Source organism: Budorcas taxicolor, chromosome 5, assembly GCF_023091745.1.
Source record: "Budorcas taxicolor isolate Tak-1 chromosome 5, Takin1.1, whole genome shotgun sequence".
Taxonomy (NCBI): domain Eukaryota; kingdom Metazoa; phylum Chordata; class Mammalia; order Artiodactyla; family Bovidae; genus Budorcas; species Budorcas taxicolor.
The window spans coordinates 2,686,506-2,707,647 of record NC_068914.1 but is presented as its reverse complement, the minus strand read 5'-3'; the positions used below and the strand labels follow the sequence as shown (position 1 = coordinate 2,707,647).

Sequence of the window (21,142 nt, the reverse complement as noted above, 5' to 3'; positions counted from 1 at the left end):
GAAATTTAAGAGCGGTGGGTTGTGAGAGCCACCACATCCTGGCCCTCTGGTTGAAAGCGGCTGCAGGATCAAACTGTCTGGAAGAACACAGCCCAGAGGCACCAAGACAAGACGATCCTATCAGCTTCATGTCTGGAGGAAGCAGATTGGAGAGAAAGAATCTTAGGCAAGTATCCTTTGCTGGGATCTGCGGGGCAACCACCACGCAGAGAGGTGTGAAATCTGAGACCCTTGATTTCTGACTCGGACAGAGCATCCTGCAGACTCCCTTGGGGAGGGCGGATTTCACAGGCTGTGGCAGACTGTGTCCCCCTAAGTTCACGCCAAGACCTTGTGACAAAGCCCTTCAACTGAGGGACTTCCTGTTCCCTCCCTAGTCTCCCGTTCACCAGTGATACAGACACCTTTATCTGAGCCTGCTTTGAAGGACTGACCCACCCCACCCCACCCCCAACCCCATCATTCATGGAATGGTGGGCTCAGGATTGTTAGAGGCCCTGGGAAAGCCCCCTTTCTCCCAATATTCTTTCCCACCTGCTTACCTGTGCCTCCAATTCCTTTCACAAAGAATCCCATGATTAAAGGAGCTTAAATTACAACCAGGGGCTACATCCAAAGTGAGGAGCACATTTCTGACACAGAACACCTTCTGGGAGGCAGGAGCTGGTAGAGAGAAGCGTGGGGAGGGCCTGGGTGCAGACAGGGGAGTGAGGAGGCCGGGAAGCAGCAGCCCAGAGGCGGGGAGGACTGGCGCCAGATCTGTGAGACACGCCTTTACCTTCCTGTTTCTACCACCTTCACTGAGTGCCCGAAGATCAAGGTTTTTAAAACATTAGTGTACAGAGGAAATCATTAGGCCTCTTGAGGATTCCCAGGCATGATCCCTGAACTTCTGGTTTAAGTATTTTGGGGGAGGGATTAGGGAGCACAAAGTTGTGGAAATTCGGAGGCTCGAGGTCCCAGGAAGCCTCATGGAGAAGCCCTGCCTCACACACTCCTAGGACAGAAAGAGGTGAGTCCCAAGAGACATGGGAGAGGGGATTCAGGTCATGAGGAGCCAGACCCTAGGCCTCAATCTCCCGTCTAGTCCAGGTTAGGGTCTAGAATTCAAAACTCAACCAAGGCTCTTCAGTTTAACCCAGGGAACACAATAGTAACAGCAAGACCTAAGGAATAAGACTATCACACAAGTGTTGTTTACACAGGACTCCAAAAGAGCCCTCTAATAACATGTCTCAGTGCAGGGAAATACAAGGTGAAGAACACAGCTTCCAAGGAAGTTATTTTCAAAAGAGCAGACCGTCTCTAAAAGATGATGTGTCTCCCAAAAGGCAGACTCAAACTTGGAGAGAATTTGAGTCAGAGAGGCCTTCCTCCAGTGGTTACCTAGTATTTCATATCCTCTCTCCCTGCTGAATGCATTGCCTTAGAATGCATCACTACACTTTGCTCATTGGTCCGGTTCATCATCCCCCTCCTCCAGCTGAAGGAAGTTCCATGCAGGCTGGAACTGCGCCTGTTTTCACGTCCCAGAATCCTTCTTAGTCCGTAACAAGCCACAGTTGCTTTGAATGGATGAATAGGATGACTATGATGCTCTATTGGTGGGTCAAGGTATCCCAGAGAAAGCTTGGTCCTGGGACCAACTTACATTGAAGAAGGCTGAGAAGAGAGCCCAGGGCAGGGAGCCCAGGCCTACCCAGCACCTTGCTTCCCATGGAAGATCCGCATCAGAAGCAGGGGGGTCACACCAGCTCACCAGGCCTTTGAAGCTGACTTCTCTGGAGGGCTCTAACCTTGGAGCTGCTGGCTCTGGGTCTATCACGATCACTTTATGGCCAGAGAGTTCTTAGTTTCTTATAGATGGAGGAGGGAAGCCCTCAGACCTTAAGCTGGCAACATTCTGCATAGAGTAATAGGAGAGAAAAGTCTGCAAGGACCAGAGAAAGCTGTATTCTTCGCCTTGTATTTCTGCGCAGAGACAGGTTATCAAGGGGCTCTTGTGGAGTTCTTTACAAACAACACTTGTGTAAAATGTTTATGCTGTAGGTCTTGCTGTTACTCTTGTTTTCCCTGAATTAAACTGAAGAGCATAGGTTGAGTTATGAGCTCTAGTGATATGAAATACGCGCAAGACTCTAAAATTAAAAAAAAAAGAGGAAGCAATACCTTTGCTCAAATTCAAAACTTAATACAGTCATTTCACTGACCTTTCTTATTCAACGACGAGATGGTTTCCCAAGGAAAAAACTAAATGTAGCTGTTTCCTCACTATTTATAACTGACTCGGTGTTCTCAAGAAAGGCAACTGAAACCCAGAGAGACACAGAGACCGCCTCTGTTTCTGCTCTCTGAAGTTTGCCTATTGCTTCCTTTCTCCCTTGACCCTCCGAGCCTCAGGCTGAAGGCGGTCTCTCCCAGGGCTTGGGCAAAGCCATATACATGCATAGGGCCTTTGGGTGACCTGCACTGATGGAACAGCTGATGAGAAAGGAGAAGCTCCAACTCTGTCTGTTTTAAGCCACTCTTTCCTTTGCATTCACTCTAAGATAAATTCTAGAAAATACAGCAATAGGGCAAACAAAAACTCATGTTAAATAGACTTCCCATTGTGACAAGGCAGCGGGCTAAGAACTGTGCATTCTAAGATGGAGTCAGCTACAGAATGCAAATGAATGAATGAAGCCGCTCAGTCGCGTCCGACTCTTTGCAATCCCATGGACTGTAGTCTACCAGGCTTCTCTGTCCATGGCCATGTGTGTTTAGAAAATATTAAAACTTGAGGCTTGGTAAGTTTTACCAAGCCCTCTCCAGACACGACCCTGGGATAGATCTACATATTATCCTCATTTTATTTATTTTTGGCTCTGATGGCTCTCTGCTGCTGCGTGGGGGCTTTCTCTGGTGGTGGCAAGTGGCGGCTACTCTCGAGTTGTGGCGTCTGGGCTTCTCATTGCAGGGGCTTCTCTTGCATGCACGGGCTCTACAAGGGCTCAGTAATTGAGGTGCACGGGCTTAGTTTCCCCGTCACTCAGCCTGTGGATCTGCCCGGAGGAGGGACTGAACGCACGTCCCCTGAACTGGCAGGCAGATTCTTACCCACTGGACCAGCAGGACGTCCCTATATCTTATCTTCTTGCTACCACCTTCCTCTCCTTGCTACTAGTAATTAAAATGGCATTTTATTCAAAACCATGAGTATTCAGTCCTTCATCTAAAAAGTCCGTTATACCACGCACCATGTCAGGCATGTGGGTGCGCCTGAGAATTCCATGGGGCACCTGGAGTCAAGGTCCCTGACCAGGGCCACCGAGGCAACCCTTCCTCTTATCACCGTCCACCTCAGCCCTCACCAACCACAAACACGCGCCCAGCTCCACTCAGTTGTTTGCAAACCCCTCTTCTCCCTCATCCACGCCTTTGCTCCGGCTGTTTCCTCTCCTGGCGGGGCGGGGCCCGCAGTCGCAGAGCCCCGCCCACCCTGCGGCCCCAGCAGAATGCCTCATCCTCCACGTGAAGCTCTCCCACCCCCCAAGAATGTGGCCTGTCTTTTCCTCACTCTCATGCGAGTGTCAGCCTCCTCTACGGCCTTTCCGGACTTTCTATTAGCTCTATCAGTAAAGTCTATCAGATATACAACCATCGCGACATACTTCTCCTCCAGATTATGAGGTTGGGTCCCAGGACAGTGGGGATCAAGCCTCCCCACATGTACCTCTCTTTGGGCAAAGCACAGGGATCACAGGCTCATGAACTGGAGCTTCATACATGCTCCTGAGTTTGTTCCAATCTCTTAAATTCTTCCAAGACCACGGCAGTTAGAATGAGGAGAGACACGATGAAGGATTGTTTGAAGCTGTGTTTAAATTACACGCTGGTTGTCAATCTGTTCCCTTTGAGTATCTGGACCTGTTGACACTTTAAACATCAGGATGTGAGCTTGCTTAATTAAGCAGCCGCACTAAATGTTTAGTTAATCTCAGTCCTAATTATCTGCTCTGTGTCTCTGGGGAAAAAGGAATTATTTAATTTCTTCCACTGAAACTTGAAATATCGGTTCCCTGTGGTGGTACTTTCAGATCCAATTATTAAATTCTCTCTAATATTTCAGGGTTAAATAGATGAGAAATTATAATTTCATCTTTTTCCCCTAAATACATTTAGGGTAAACACAGTTTTTCATGTTCTTTGTCCACTTGTAACATTTAAAGCTCGCTTATATAATCTGAAGTCAAATAACAATGTGGTTTGTTAAAATATGTTATTTGGGGTTAGACTGAAATACTGTTTAAATTGCAGGAGACAGCCCTTACAAATTGCTCCCGTTATTCGCATTTTCACCGTTAATGGAAACATCTCCATCTGAAAGGAAGGAGATTCAATTCTGCTTAGAATGTCAGACTGCTTCTGAATCTGTGGGTGGCAGAACCAGGCTGAAAAGCCATTGACAATAATTCTATACAAAGCCTGGAGAACCAGGAGTGGAGGCTGCTCTACCCCTAAGAACAGAAGCCGAAATGGATGGCAGCTCCACTCTTGAGACCCTGGGGCCCACACTCCCTAGTGGAAAGAGCCCACGTGGCACCCTCGCGCAGAGCCCCTAACTGGCCCGTGTCAACAACTGTTAGGGACACGTGGCACCCAGGACTCTGCCAGAGCCTATTGTGGACCAGGAGCACCAGGGATCTTCAGGCTTCATCTGGGAAACTCTCCTGAAGAAAATCCAGGCTTAGGAGCTGGTCTACCCCCTCAGGGTTGTCCTCGTGATTAGAACTATCCAGGGTCTGCGTGTCCTGAGAGAGACCAGGCTGATCAGTGCAGAAAGGAGGACAGATGTGGGAGGCTGCTGGGGCATCAGACAGGATGGCAAAGGCACAGAGGCAGAGACACCGCCAAAGCTTGGGGAGCAGAGGCAGAAAAGGGAGGCCAAGGACGATTAGAGAAAGCAGGCACAGAGCCAACCAGCACACACCTGGATGAAGCGACGCGGGGCAGACAGGGCGAAGGCTGTGCGGAAAGGCTTAAGGAAGACAGGCAGCTTCCTTTATAAACTGCACGCCTGAGGCACTACAAGTACCAGTCAGCGGTGGGTGCACAGGCCAAACGCAGCGTCAGATGCTATAGCACCTTTGTGTCTACAGGGACAGGGTAATGTAACTGTCAGAAAGTTTCACAATGTGTGAAAAAACTGATTACAAGTAGTTAAAATTCATTGTTTTGCACCTAGAGGACAGATGGTGGCCCCCTAAAATAGCAAATCTTCACCTCGATTTGTAAGTGATCTTAGAATCAACCCCAAAGAGAATGACAGCTCGTCTCCATGCCTAGGGATACATTATGCTCTGTGTTTAGAACAGAAATCCTTTTTAAGGCTGTTGGACCCAACTACTTAAAAAGCAAACTTATTGTTTATTTCTTTTGGCCTAAAGGAACCAAGAACATTTGGAAAACTTTGCATTCATCAATCTATGAAGCCTCCAATTCAGAAAACCCTGACCCTCCCAACCATCAATAAGGCTCCTCTTAAGAGACTGTGCTGAACAGCTTCATCTCCCTGTTGGGAATCACCCCAAGTCACTGCCCATGCTCCCTCTGTTCCCATCCTGACCTCCCTGTTGATCAGCTGCAGCCTCACTGGGCCTGTTCCATGCTGGGCGCATGGCACTCCAGACTGGGCCTCCCCATATTCTGGTGTCGGCCAGGGCAGGGCTGTGTAGCTCACTTCCTCCGGTCTCACCTGCAGTGAGGTCGGCCCCTGCATCTGACTTGCTCATGATGAATGAGCCAGAAGCTGTTTCCTAGAGACCTTTTTTTTTCCCCACCATCAACGTATTTATTGGAACTAAGGCAGAGAGAACAGAGCTGTTAAGATGGCAAATCAAAGTGCAGATTGGAAGGCGGGGGAGAGCAAGGTGTGGGGTGGAGGGGGCACTTCAGATGCCACACGAGGGGTCCCTGTGGTCTGGGCTGGAGAGAGGCCCTTCACCCCCCCCTGGCAGTGAAGATCCCCCACTCACCTCTCCCATCTCATGTCCATCCTGGAGGCAGCCGGGGCCCTGCAGTGACCCCAGAGGGAGGGACCGCCCCTTCGATCCACCCACGGCTATCAGTCAGTCTCCCTTCCTCATTTTCCCAATAAAGAGGACACAGGGCTCACCTGGCAGCCGGAATCAAGCCAATGCACCTCCTTCCTGCCTGGAGCATCTCTGAATTTCCCAGTCTGTGGGACTGTCTGGGACCGAGGAAGAAGCCGTTGCGTCCTTACCCTCCACTGCTGCTTTCCTACTGAAAAGACTTTGCCCTTTCCAGGCAGCCATGGTGTTGGCCCAGAGGAGCCCATTCCAGACACCACGCCAAGCTAGCTCCATCTGCTGCCCCAAACACTGGTGTTTCCCAGGGCTCCTGGCCGTGGCCCCTGCCCCTGGGAAATCAACTCACCCCCTGGTGACTTCACCTGCCTGACTGATTCAGTTTTCACAAGCCAGATCAGACGGGACCTTCAGATCCACATTTCTGCATACTTCCTGGCCATCCATGGGTGGCCTCCCCCCAGCTCACTCTCAGTGTCCCTGTGGACAAGCTCCGTCTCTCACGCTCCCTCTGTCAGTCGTGGCAACCTCCCTGGGCACACTGCGTTACTCTCCTGGGTATCACCCCAGAGCTTTCTCCCTTGCCGCATCCAGTTATTAAAGTCTTCTTACTTGACCTCTAATGTCTCTCCATTCCTACTACCCAATTTGGCATCATTTAAAGCCTGTGCAATAGGCTTCCCTGGCGGCTCAGATGGTAAATAATCTGCCTGCAACGCAGGAGATCAGGGTTCAATCCCTGGGTTGGGAAGATTCCCTGGATAAGGGAATGGCGATCCGTTCCAGTATTTTGCCTGGAGAATTCCATGGACAGAGGAGCCTGGCAGGCTACAATACATAGGGTCTAGAAGAGTCGGACATGACTGAGCAACTAACACTCTCACAAAGCCCACGCAACCGCAAGAGACTGCCTCTTCACTCTGTAGCCTGGTCCTCCCAGAGGGCTCTGTCAAAAGACTGCCTATGCTTCACGGACTTGCCAAGGACTAAAGAAAAGAGTCTCCAAAAAACGCCTGATGATAAAACCACCTAGTGTGCTAAGTCAGTTCATTTGTGTCCTACTCTTTGCAACGCTATGGACTGTAGCCCTCCGTGGAGTTCTCCACGCCACGCCCTCCTGCAGGGGATCTTCTCGACCCAGGGATCAAACCTGCATCTCGTACATCTCCTGCATCGACAGGTGGGTTCTTTATCACTAGCACCACCTAAGAAGCCCCGAAAATCACCTAGACTGGATGTTAAATATTCAAATTCCAACCCAGGCTGAACAGACTAGAATCTCTAGGGCAGATACTTCAGAATCTGGCTTTGGTGATACTGATCATTAGGTAAGGTTGAGAACACTAGCTTACAATATCAAGTGTAAATTCTTTGCCATCAGCCCAGCCTGCTTCCCCTACACCCACTGCCACCTCCGCCTCCCAGTTCAGACTCCAGCAGTCCTGACTCACTGCTGTGGCACGCCCTACCCACCAAGATGCCGCTCATCTCGTCCACTGCCCCACATAAACCGCCAACGGCAGCTCAAGCACTGCCTGTTCCTCACACCCTCAGGGGCGTCCTATGCATTCACACGATGCTCCAAGCACACCTTTATCACTGCACCGGACACCGTGACATCATATCTGTTTCTGTATCTGCCACCCTATAGACAGATCCGCCCTGTGTCCCCAAGTTTCTGGCACAGCAAGGGACAGCGCAGGTGCTCCATGAAACCAATCCCCACTGAGTGAGGAGTAAATGACTCCACCAAGCACTCGAGTCCACACGCAACTCCCTGAGCCCAGCAAAGCTTCCTCGGCTAAACCGATCGTCCTCTGAAGGCTGCCACTCACTCCATGATCACGCTTGCTACTCTTTTCTAGATCGAACCTGTGTTTCTACAAATGAGGCTCCCCAAGTAGGCTGTGCAGTGCACACTAGTGTCTCCCCAGCAGAGTCCACATAACACAGCCGACTTCCTTCTTAGGGACACCAGGTCACTTTGTACATGGATGGAAATAACATGGGCCATCTGCTCTGCCGTATCACCCTGCAGTGGGGGTTTAGCCACTAAGTTGTAGCCAACTCTTGTGATCCCAAGGACTGTAGCCCATCAGGCTCCTCTGTCCATGGGACTTTCCAGGCAAGAATGCTGGAGTGGGTAGCTATTTCCTTCTCCAGGGAATTTTCCCAACTCAGGGATCAAACCCAGGTCTCCTGCATTAGAGGCAGATTCTTTACGTACTGAGCCACCAGGGAAGCCCCTGTCACCCTACAGATGAGCATCTAATTTGCCACTGACACCACCGAAGTCCCTGCACGGACAGCCTCCTATTGACTCTCCACCACTGCCTGCGAGCCGTTCCCCCTAGATGTACATCACTCTGCCGTTTTCCAAACTGAGTCTCACTCTGTTAAATCCTGCTTGTACTCGCCTCTCTGGATTCCCATTTGTCATGTGTTATTCCTTGTTGATGTTAAGAACATTTCCCAGTTTCGTATTTTATGTAAAGTTCATTAAGGTGATATGTGCCCCCTTTTCAAATCACTCATGAAACAATTAAATGAAATCAAACCTAACGTCCACCCTCCTGGAAACCTCTCCAGAGGGTTCCCACACCACATGGCACTCAGGGCTCTTGGATCCAGGTTCTCTGCAGGCACGGCTTCGGGCTCACTGAAATGGTCACGTGGCACAAGCAACTGAGGAAACTGCGCGGCACCCTTCGCCTTGCCTCCTGCCTCCGTACAGTAAACTGATGCTGGCAAGTTCATGGGATATGGCAGAGTCTCTAAAATAAGGCCAGCATGACCCCAGTAACCTACAGGGTCACACATGTTCAGTCTTCACTGTGATGACAATTATCATCTCCTAGAATCAGGAGCTCACCCCCTCCATGGTCTCGTATATATGTGGTTTTCACACAGACCCCAATTGAAATCTTTCCATTCTTCAAAATCCCCGATTCTCAATCATACTTTAATGATTTGTTCAGTTAAAACATAAAATGACAACTTATGTTTTGCCCCAAATTAATACAGCCTATATTTTTTTAGCCACACCCTTTCAGAGATGTCCCCAGGGAAAAACCCAGGACAAACTCATTTATTAACATAGATTTTTTTCCCAATAATTTGTTACTTATTTTTTTAGTCACCTCAACAGACATGCTCAAGGACTCATTCCAATTTTAGAGAAACTCAAAAACACACACGGACAAAATAAAGCAAATAAAATTGCAATTGTTGGGGTAGATTGGTTATTTGGTCTGTTTTTTAATTTTTGTTCAGATTTCTCATTTTGCAAGACACTGGGAAAGTACTCTGCAAGCACATGGCTAAGGAGCTGGACTGTGTCAGGAGACACCATCTTAGGGACACGGCAGGAATGTGACCGGTTGCAGTTTATACACAATTCCCTGGACACCCCCGTGTAACTCCACCCCCTCCTCTCACACTCACAAGAGCAGATCAAAGTACCAAGAAGTGGGGGAAAGAGATTAGTTTCAGTGTAGTTGCGCAAACCACCTTAAGCTGTGGTAACATGTAACCAAATAAATGTTCTAGAAGGAACCCAACTTCACTCACTGACGGGGACACACCTGAAATAATGGACGTGCCGACAGCACTCACTTGAATGCAAGGAACCTTTTTATCTCTTCTAATTGGCAGACAGTCGTTACTGCCCAGAGATTTACCACAGGGCTCCAGAATACATCAGGACATAAAAATTAAAAGGGTATACGTAGGGTCATATGTTTCAGAGCCAAGTGATATCCAGAGGGGATTCTCTCCTCAGCCTGTGGTCATCTGATTTTTCTATTTTCTGTGCCAAAATACATATTTATATTAATAGTCATTTCTTGTCTTGAATTAATTTGCTTAAAGAGAAAAAGTGCACAACATTTCAGATAATACGTCATTCTGTGCTTAAGAACATGAAGATAAGCAAACTCCAAAGACAAATGAAGCTGTGAATTATTTACTTTGACATATGCGTGCTCACTTGCTCAGTCGTGTTCTGACTCTTGTGACCCACGGACTGTAGCCCACCAGGCTCCTCTCTCCGTGGGATCTTTCAGGCAAGAATACTGGGGTGGGTTGCCATTTCCTGCTTCAGGGGATCGTCCCGACCCAGGGATCGAACCTGAGTCTCCTGAGTCTCCTGCTTGGCAGGCAGATGCTTCACCACTAAGTCATCCGGGAAGACACGGGGTAACACACAGGATGTTAAACTGCCATGTCACAGCTGGGTTCTGTCCCTTTAACAGCATCACTATTGCTTTTAATTTAAATGACATGTATAAAATAAAATTAGATTTATCATCAGGTTTATTTTGTGGTTCTCTTGATTTTCTACCAGGCCAAATTCATGTGCAAAGCAATCAAAGATGTAATTTTAGCACACAATAACAAGTCTTATTAAAATTGCGATAGGTGGCTTCTTGAATGGAACATCAGTGGTTAAAAAATGATAACCATTGGGAAACTCCCTGGTGATCCAGTGGTAAGGACTTGATGCTTTCACTGCCTGGATCCAGGTTCAATCCTTGGTCAGGGAACTAGGATCCTACAAGCCACACGTGGGAACTCTACCAAAAAAAGGGATAACCCTTAAATACAGCATTTGGTAGCTAAGATGTTCCAGAACATGGCCCATGCCTCTTATCTGTTTTCAGAAAGGGAGGGCCACCTCTGGTCCCTTGCCCACTTTTGGATGAATCTCTGAGTGAGCTGTTCCCTGAGGCTTGGATCAGTTCCTCCGGGCGATGGATCAGAGCCACCAGGCTGCCCTGCTCTGAGGCCTGGCAATTCACATCAAGGCACTCCCAATGTGCGCCTCCTCTCAAAGGCACCCGCACTCCCATCCCCAGGCAAAGCAATCAAGGCAGCGCAGACCTGAGCAAGAGGCAAATGAACCACACAGCCAGTCCCCTCTTTCAGGTACAAAACAAGTTTGCCCAGGGGCAGGTTGGCTGGCATGAGGCCAGACACCTTCTGTCCTGACTTTACGTCTGTAGCAAAGGCTGGCGCCAGCATCCCCATAAAGATCAACCCTCATTCTCATGGCCCGGCTCCTACAGCCTGGCCCTTAGAGTCCAGAAGATGTATTCTAGCTCAGTAGGACTGTCCTGGAGGCCACTGTTTGGCCAGCTGGAGGGAGACCCTCTGACTTGCCCCCCCACTTCCCAGAGAGAAGGCGTATTCTTACCTCTCATTTCTGTCCCTGAGGAGCCATTGGACCAAGCTGTCCACTTATTCCTGTGCTTGCTGATCTCCTGGACTCTGCAGACGTAATGCCCTTGGTCTGCTGGCTGGAGGGTCAAGACAGAGAGCACGTAGAGCGCCCCACGCCGCGCCTCGAGGAGGCGCAGCCTCCGCCGGTAGGCGCTGCGGCTGAAATCCCCGTAGTGCTGCACCGCCCGGAGCTTGGTCATCTTAACCATCAGGGCTTCCTGGGAGTCTGGCCTCGCGAAGAACCAGCGCACAGCCAGCAAGCTGTCCTTTCGCCTCTTCTGGGAGACGTGGCAGAGAAGCGTGGCATTTTCCCCCTCCAGGTAGTCGACCACGGGCCCCGGGGACACGGTGACGTTGAGGGCTCCACAGACCTCTGCAGAGAAAAAAGGGAGGAGGAGAATGAGGAAGGCCACCACCATTTCCTGGGTGCGCACACACAGCCTCTTCTCTCAAGGAGCCAGAGTGATGTGCAGGCCAGAGAGGCGGGCCACCTCCACCCCTTCCATGCGCACGCCGCCTTCACGAGGGAGCCTTCCTTGGGGCATGGAGTGGGCCTCTGTGGGCCCCCATGTCCTCAACCTATGAGATGATCCCCTGCAAGTCACCGATCACCTGGCCTAGATGCTTTTCTCTTTTTTTAGTTAGTTGCTGATATTTAAAATTCAGGAGATTTCACATAAAGATTTAAATTTGGGGAAGCTCTTAAAGATATCTCGCTGACATCAAATCCACGTGTCCTACCTGCCTCCCCAAGGCCTACTTCAATCAGTTTCATCGCCTCCCTGAGGAGGCAACGCTGTGGCCCCATTCTCTGTCTCAGCTATTTCTGCTACAACCAAGGCAGATATCAGTACTGGTCAGGTGAGTGTTAAACTAGTACCAGGGAGCTGGAATGACAGAGGTGCCTCGGTCTCTCACTCCAAGCCTCTTAGGACCATGATCCACAGTCTAACAGCTGAAGTGCAGGGAAAAAGAGCCAATGAGCCCAGGAGCAGAGAGGGGCACCAGACTCGCCCAGCAACCCGAAATGTGCTCCAGGAAACCAGGCCCAGGTCGAAGTCTTGTCCTTTGGTCTCAGGGCTGACTCTCACCAGCCACGGTTCTACTCCAAGCTGACATTTGAGGGTGCCACTCCCTGTCCACCCAAGATCAGCCAGCCCAGCTACCCTTGCCAAGGTCTTCTCCCAGTAGACACACCACACGGCGTCTGCAGGGATTACATATTGCAGCCGTGCAGCCCGGGAGCTCGTGAGTGCAGCAGAGTCCAGGAAGGAAAGGATGCCCAGAGCCTGCTACTGTCCAAGCTGGGCTGTCTTCTCACCAGATCCCACATCATCATCCCTGCGCTGCCCAGCAAGCAACTCCAGGAAGCATGACACCATACCGCACAAGCAGGTGTCCCCAAGGTCATCCCGAACTATGAAGAGCCCTGAAATACCACCTCCTGGTCACACGAGGGGACTTGGGGGCCTGGATGGCAGAGTTGCCCAAGACTTTGAACCCTGGTCAGTGCTACAGGTAAGCAAGGAGGAAGGATGAGAAAGAGAGTAAAGATTTGGACCTTCCACTGTGAAGAGGCTGTGAGTCAACAAGGTGAGGCCCTGTGTGTGCTGGGGGTGACAGGGAGAGTTTAACACAAACAGTATCCTTCATGGTAAAACTTCAGGTGATAAGCTCCTCCTTACATGTCGTTTCCACAAAGTTTCCACTGTTCATTTAATAAACTGAACACCTCCAGAGATACAACTTGAGAGTCAATTTTCTTCTGCTTCTCAGCTCTTAAAAGCCAGGCCACCAGGACACTCCAGGATACTCCAAGATCCTTAACTTAATCATATCCATAAAGCGCCTTTTAAACTGCATCCACAGTTCCAGGGATCAGGATGCAGACATCTTTGGGGGTCATTATTCAGCTAACAGCACTGTGATAGTCTTTTGTTACCATTAAAAAAAAATAGATGGAAGTGAATTCAGAAGGAAAAGATGGATGCTTGGCTGGACTCAGCTCATTGTGAACAAGAATGAGGTCTTGTATGTTTACAGTGACAAAGACAAAGCCACCCAGGGAGACAGACACTCACTCGGGAATGCAGACCAACAGGTACCCAAGGAAGGCACACGCCCCCTAGTAACAATCTCACTATCTACGCAAGTCACTCCCACAGGACAGAGGAGGGACTGCCCTCACCGTTTCCCTGCAGCTCGCCCACCAGCCCACACACCACGGTATATTAGGCCAAGAGCATTTTCCCCAAAGTCTGCTCAGGCCCCATGGTGGGAGCCCCCTGAAGAGCACAGAAATGCCAGGCTGACCCCACTTCAACAGCTGCCCAAGAGTTTGGCAGGCAGAGAGCAGCAGAGATGGAGCTGCTGGCTTCCAGAACTGAAGTCCTGCTCTGCCCGCCCCCAAGGTCTCCCCCGTGGAGGCAAGGAGAGCTGGGGAAGGCAGGAAATTGAAACAGCATGGATGGGATGAGCGCACAGCCGGGACCCCACACCCTCGTCTCCTCCTATTAACGCTGCAGGAAGGAGGGATTATTTATAGTGGCTGAAACCAGGAGAACATGCCAAGTGCTCCGGTCCTCATGGGAGGCCAGATTCCATCCTGGAGGCAAACTAGTAACTCTTCCACTTCTGCAGCTCAGGCCGAGTTAGCAGCTCCCGGGAAAGGGAGCAAAGTGCACCATCTTCCCCAGTTAAAGATGGAAACGCCTCTCTGCCTTCAGTTAGCCCCTCTCTTACAAATGGCCCAAACACGTCACTCCCACTGATGTGCAAAGACCCTTGCTATGAGCGGAACAGTGTCCCCCACAAATTCCTATACTGAAGCCCTAATCCCCAGGAACTCTGAATGGGACGGTATTGGAGAGCGCACCTTTAGTGAGATGACGAAGCTAAAACGAGGCCCTCAGAAAGGACCCCAATCCAACAGGCTGTCGTTGACTAGTCACTCTTTTGCGAGCCCATGGACTGTAACCCACCAGGTTCCTCTGTCCATGGGATTTCCCAGGCAAGAATACTAGCGTGGGTTGCCGTTTCCTTTTCCAATCCAACATGACTGGTGTCCTTATAGGACAAGATTAGGAAGCAGGCACAGACGGAGGAAAGAACACGTAGACATACAAGAAGACGGCCGACTACAGCCCAGGAGAAAGGGCTCAGAAGACAGCGACCCTGCAGACCTCTGGCCCCTGGGGCTGGGAGAAACGAAACTCTGTTGGCGAAGCCCCCAGTCTGTGGCACTTCGTGACGGCGGCCCCAGTGAAGCAATACAACCTTCCTCCCAGGAAGGCTTATTTCGGCCCTGGTCTTACCACCAGCCCAGATATTTACACCTACCTTCAACACAAGAGTATGGGGGTGGTGAATGGAACGATAATGCCCACAGGTTCCTCGGGGCATTTAGCTTTGTTAAAAGACACAGGCTCTCAGGTTGTATGGTCCCCCATGCATACCGTGACCTTCTCAGAAAACCACTGCCCCAGGTAGCACCCTCCGCTCTACACTGGAAATGACTGCCTCAAGCCTAGGGAACACAACTCAGCCCAAAGGCAAACAGCTGTGAGAAGCGGCATTGCTCGAGGGAGGGAGAAAACGCAGGTAGAGGACCCAGTGCCTTGCAGACGTTTGCTGAGCTGGATGTTTATTTTATTTTATTTTTATTTTTATTTTTTTTAATTTTATTTTTACTTTATTTTACTTTACAATACTGTATTGGTTTTGCCATACAATGACATGAATCCACCATGGGTGTATACAAGCTCCCAATCCTGAATCCCCCTCCCACCTCCCACCCCATATTAAATACTAGAGAAGAGCATCACACAGCTTCTGCCCATGGCAATTCTCAGGCCCCACACAGCTCAACCGACTTCCCTTCCACTTTTCACTTCCATGCATTGGAGAAGGAAATGGCAACCCACTCCAGTATTCTTGCCTGGAGAATCCCAGGGATGGGGGAGCCTGGTGGACTGCCGTCTATGGGGTCATACAGAGTCGGACACGACTGAAGCGACTTAGCAGCAGCAGCAGCAGCAGCATATGGCTCAACAGAGAAACTGCAGAGCGGCCCAGAGGCGCGCAGTAGAGACAGGCTGGCTAGAGTGTGGTGCTAGGGAGGGCTCCTAGCCTTTGCCCTCTGGGTCTCATTCTAAACAACAGAGCATCCACACCCTGCAGGGCAGAGGGGCAAAGCAGGCAAGGTGGACCAAGCCAGCTACCAGACAGGAGAGTCAGGTGCCCCTAGACGCTCTGACACCACGTAAGGTAAGGGAGTAGCCCCGGGCAGGGCAGAGTCTCCCCTCTCCAGCCGAGGAGGAAGAAGCACTGAAGTCACTCCGTGCTGGAGAGCTAAATTCCTTGCTTTCTGGTCCTGCGCTGCCGGGAAGCGAGGTGGGAGGTAGACCCGCACCCCCGCCCCCACCCCGGCCACCTGCACACGCAATGCTCCGCCCCCTCCAGCTCACGCCCCAGCTTATGCTTTGCTCCCTTAATCGCCTGACAAATAGTTGCTGAGAAGAGCCATGCGCCGAGCACTGTGAGAAGAGGCACCCCGACCTCAAGGAGCCGAGGGTCCAGTGGACAAGGCACCGCACCAGCCATCAGGAAGAAGACACAGGAGAATGTGACTACAAAGTGTCACGTACCACACAGAAACCACGCGGGGCATACAAAACCGAGAGTGAGACTCTGATCTCCGTGTGTCAGGGAGGAAAGAAACCCTGGGGAGGTGAGGGTGAGTGGAAGGCTGAGGCGGAGCTCATGACACAAATTCAGGGCAGCAGTGAGCCGATGATCTCTGTGGAAGACGGTTCTGCCTGTGCAAAGGGCCTGAGGCAGGAGGAGCCTAGTGCAGGCTGAAAATGGGAAGATCAGTATCCTCCAGTGAAGTGCACCGCACCATTGCCCAGGCAGCCACCTAGTCCGCAGACAGACCTCAGGGGGGGCCACTGCACCCCAGTCAGGGCCCCCAGGACCAGTTCTCAAAGGAGGAATATGACAACATGGGCAAGAAAGAGACTGACCCAAAACAGACGGTCGGGCTTCCTGTTGCAGAGAACCTTATTTCTTCAACAAGCACATGTACCATGACCTGGTAGGCAGATATCCCCTCCACTCATGGGCTGGGCGCCAGGATGCTCAAGGCCCAGGGCCTTGCCAGCAGTGTGACAGGACTGGGCAGAGAGCCAGGGGTTGGAATCCAAGAAAGCCAGGCTGGAAACCTGGTTCTACTAGGAGTGAGGTCCTCAGGGCCTCAGTTCCCTCATTTCAAAAGCAGGAAGATGACGCCTTGCATGGTGAGTATAAGGCTCCAACAAGAAAGCACCTTTAGGGACTTCCCTGGTGGCCCAGCGGCTAAGACTCTGTACTCCCGAGGCAGGGGGCCTGGGTTCAATCCCTGGTCAGGGAACCAGATCCCACATGCAGCAACTAAGACTTCATATGCCACAGCTAAGACCTGGCACAAACAAATATTTTTTTTAAATAAATAAAAATGCTACTTTAAAAAAGCACCTTTAAAATACTGACAAATGTTTGCATGCTCTGAGAACAGGGCAGGTGGAAATAACAGAAAGTGACACACACAGCGATCTATCGGAAAAGGCTGGGCTTCTCGGGGGCATGATCAGCAGTCATGCAGGGCCTTACGCTTGGAGGGGCTCCATTTGATTTAATCTCTGCTGTTGCTCTTTTAAAAGCCTAAAAAGTTTAAAATGAAGGACCCTGCATTTCCATTTTGCACTGAATCCCACAAATTACATAGCTGGTTCCCCCTGTAAACAAATGTTAAGTTCCTGTAGATAAGATTTATGGGGTCTAATCCTCTTGTTCCCATTTGGATAATGTTATGAAAAGAACTAAAGCTCAGAAAACAGCCTAAAAGGCCTTCAGGATAGCCAAACAGCACACAACCTATTCATCTAGTACTCAACTCTCTTCTCTCCCTTACCCCACTTACCCGCTCCCCACACTTATGAAGTGAGAAATAGCAGCTTCCAGATACAGGGGAGTATAGAACTTCTAACAGAAACAGAGTGCCTGCCTCGCCTGGGACACGCAGGTGGCAAGACTAGGGTCCCTCTGTTCCAACTGGGCGAGCTAAGCGCTAATGGCTCTGTGCCCCACACTTGTCTGTCTAGAAGAAACTTCCCCTCTCCTTTCAGGAAGCCAGGAGCCTCTGCATTGATAAGGAATGCACACTGTGTGTACCAGCTGGCAGTAATCTCACTCTTACTAAAAGGATAGTCTGAATTCGTGACAAATAAATCTCTGAAAGAAATACAACGGTATCACTTTAAAACCCCTGGCGCTAGAAGCCAGTGTTTACCGAGTACCAAGCAGAGATCCAGCCCACAGGGTAATGCCTTCATATTAAGGTGGTCACCTTAAAATAGCTCGCATCCAGGATGGACACTAACACTTACTGGGTGTGAACTCTAGACCAAGGACTGTCCTAAGCACTTTAGTTGTGTTTTCTTAATTTATCCTCATAGTATGTTTATCCCCATTTTACAGACAAGAGGGTTAAGGCCCAGAGAAGCTAAGCCACTTGCTCAAGCTCACACAGAACATGAAAGGGCTGGAATTAGCAACGAGGCCGTCTGGCATCAGAGACAGTCCTCAATCACCAATCTGGACGACAGCGTGGCTTTGAGTAAATATTCTGCCCCCTCAGTTTGCTGTAAAATGACGGGTGGGACCAGGTAACCCCTAAGGCCCCACTTTCCCCAAAGGGAAAGGTAGAAAAGTGCAGCGGTTAAGAGCCCAGACTTAGGTATAAAGCGGATCTGCCAGGCCTTCCCTTGAGGTGCCGCAACCAGGGGCTGTGGACGGAAAGCTTAGAAGAGTGACTGGCACTCTGAGGACAGCACAAGCAGAAGCTCCCATCATCACACCGCCTTGGGCACAGCCAGGGCTGACTAACGGTTCTCGCATTCCAGGGGACTTCCCTGGCAGTCCGCAGTTAAGACTCTGCACTTCCAGTGTAGAGGGCGTGGGTTTGATCCCTGGTCGGGGAACTAAAATCCCACATGCCGCACAACGTGGCCAAATAAATAAAGATTCCCTGATTCCAGTTCTCAAAGCTCCTGAGGTTTCCTGGAAAAAAGCCCCTCTCTGGGGACACCGTTGCTGACAGCACCTGGGATTAAAGGTCGTAGAGCCCAGGGAACAGACACCCTTGCACCTCCCTCTTGCATCTTGCTGGCTGCTGGCCACTAGAGCTGCCTTGGCCCAACTCTCTCAGTCGAACCTCCAGGAATTGTGAGCCAAGACAGCAACAACTGTGAAGAACATTTGCCACAGGGCCGATTTCAAGTTCACTGGAAACCCCACTGCACTGGCAGCCAGGGGACAAGGGGTAAATTTCTTCCCACTGGGAACCAAGTCCCTCCCCCATCAGACCCAATCTATGCTGGCTCAAATGCTGGGCCACCCACCCAAATGCTGGAAAATTACTTAACTCTGTTCATCAGCCCCCTTACTTAAAAAACACTGGCAACACAGCCTAGCCAGTAAAAGGGGTCTAGACCCAGGATTCTTGCGTTCAAATCCCAGTTAAACCAGGTATAAGCTTTGTGACTTAAAGCAGTTCAACTCATGGACCTGGCCTGTTTCCTCATCTATAAAATAAGGGATAATAATAAACATTTCCCTCAGAGACAAGTTTAAGTGAATTAATGTTTGCAAAGCACTTGGATACATGTTTACTCTTGTCATCATTACTTTGAAGCACTGTGTGATTAAAGGAGATAACTGTAACACCCAATGGGCACCCAGGAAATGTGAGTGCCATCCATATATTTATTATTACTATTATTCTAGCCAACACTGCCCTTTCAGCCTTGGGAAATAAAGAAAAGTCTTCAGCACCTTAGAAGTGGGAAGCAGAAACCCCAGATGAAAGCCCGTAGTGCGGGTAGAGGCTGCCCCGAAAGTCGGGTGCTCAGGGAAAGGGTAAAGGGCCCGGCTTCATCCAGCCGAGGATCCCCTAGCTCCCCAGGCCGGGTCATCGCAAAATGCCCGCGATCAAGTCCCCAGACCCCACGGCCGGCGGCAGATGCGGCCCCTTTGGACCGGTCCTCCAAAGAACTCTCCGAAGAGAATTCAAGGGAAGTCGCTGCTCACTAATCTGCAACAGCCGTCGGCGCTGACTTGGGAAGAAAACAGAAAGCACGCCAAGACTAGGACTCGCACAGTCCTGCTCGCATCTTCCACTTGGAGGCCTGGCCCCTGGAAGAGAACCGGGCTGCGGAGGGTCCGGCGGAGCGCTGGGGTCCCAGCCGAGCGGGAGGGGAGGCGGGGACGCGGCAGCCCCGACCCTCGAGAGGCTCCGCTGGGCTCCGCCGCCCGGACCGACAGACCCCGGCTCGCGGGCGCCGACGGGGACCTGGAGGGGGCGGCCCGGAGGCGTCAGGGCCTCCCGGCCAGGCCCGAGTCCCAGGTCCCCAGCCCCGGCCTCCCCGGGCCCCGCCACCCGAGCCCCGCCCAGGGTCCCCGAGCCACCCGGTCCCGCCGCGCTTACCCGGGGCCGGAGCCCGCGCCAGCAGCACGGCCACCGCCAGCGCCAGGAGCCGCATCTCCCCGCCGCGCGCCGCTCTGTGACGCGGGAGCAGCGCCACCGCCTGCCCGCCACCCGCCCCCCTCTCCTCCCCCGACCCCGCCGCCGCGCAGCCCGCCCCGCGCCCGCCCCCCGCCCCGCTCCGGCCCCCGCCCCTCCGGCCGCCTGCCCCACGCCCGGCCAGGGCTTCTGGGCTGAGGGCGAGGGCGAGGCCCCGCCGGCGATCCTCTACCAAAACCTGCAGGCGGCTCATTTCACCATTCCCATTTCACAGATGTGAACACTGAGGTTCTGGGAGGCAATGGGTCGGACACAGGGCATACGTAGCTGCAACGATATCGGAGGTCAGTTTGCATCACAGGCCAGTTATTGCTACGCGGACGGGGTCTGGAAGCTTGGGTGAAAGCTGGGGGGGTGGGGGGCGGCAACTACCAAATGCGGGGATTTCCTGGACCTAAGGCTAACCTGTTGCCCAGCGAACCTCCTGCTGTCTCTACACAGAGACGTTTGGGAGCCAAGGAGCAGCTGAATTCGAGTGGGGTTGGGGGATGTCGTGCATGGGGGTGCTTGGGAAACGGAGAGTCACACACGTAAGTTCAGAGTGTGCGGACGCTATAAACTGTGACGGCCGCTTAGGGTGCCCCAGCCACAGACATTGCCTAGACACTCTGCAGCGTGCCACTAGACCCTGCCACTGTGAGACCCTGGGGCAGCTCAGCCTCCTTGCGCCTCAGTTTCCTCCATCTGCACCGTGGGGAAGTGGGTATGTCCCTCACTGGGTGCTTAAGAAGATCAAGCGAGACAGCTCCAGCACCGCATTGTTTCTGGCCCCGGCCGGTGAGCGTCACCTGTCTTTACTATTACCGCTGCAGATAAGAAAGCAGAGGCAGGGGGATGAAAGGGCTGTTCCTGGCCACACAGCCAGGGTGTGGTGAGACCATTCAGCCCGTCTCACCCTGAGTCAGTGCCTGAGCTCTGCCCCATGCTTCTAAGTTTGGGGCCAGAGCCTGACTGATGTGTTAGTCCAGCACTTCTGGGGCAAAGAAAATGTGTGTTAGATATGCTTTGCATGTGTCTGTCAAAGGAGGGCTTTGTGGGGTTCCAGGAAAGGTGGACCCTAACTTGGAGTGGGGCCCCTGAAGGAAGAAGAGAACATGGCCCCTGTCTCCTTCCCTCTAAGACCAGTGAATGAGGGTGGGGAAGGCATGGGACAGAGGTGGTACTGCCCACTGACTGCTTTTAGCCCCAGGTCGTGTCCCAGAGGACAAGTCCA

General features: G+C 51.6%; 1 protein-coding gene across 1 annotated transcript in view; it reads right to left on the bottom strand.

The window, feature by feature from the left end:
• Positions 1-19,889, bottom strand: part of VSTM4 (V-set and transmembrane domain containing 4) — an 80,518-nt gene extending 60,629 nt beyond the window's left edge. The window contains exons 1-2 of the mRNA XM_052640374.1: positions 19,834-19,889; positions 11,284-11,682 (exon numbers count right to left, since the gene is read on the bottom strand). Coding sequence (XP_052496334.1) covers positions 11,284-11,682; positions 19,834-19,888 — 454 coding nt within the window. The 5' untranslated portion in view covers position 19,889. The remainder of the gene's footprint in view (positions 1-11,283; positions 11,683-19,833) is intronic.
• Positions 19,890-21,142: the final 1,253 nt, after the last annotated feature.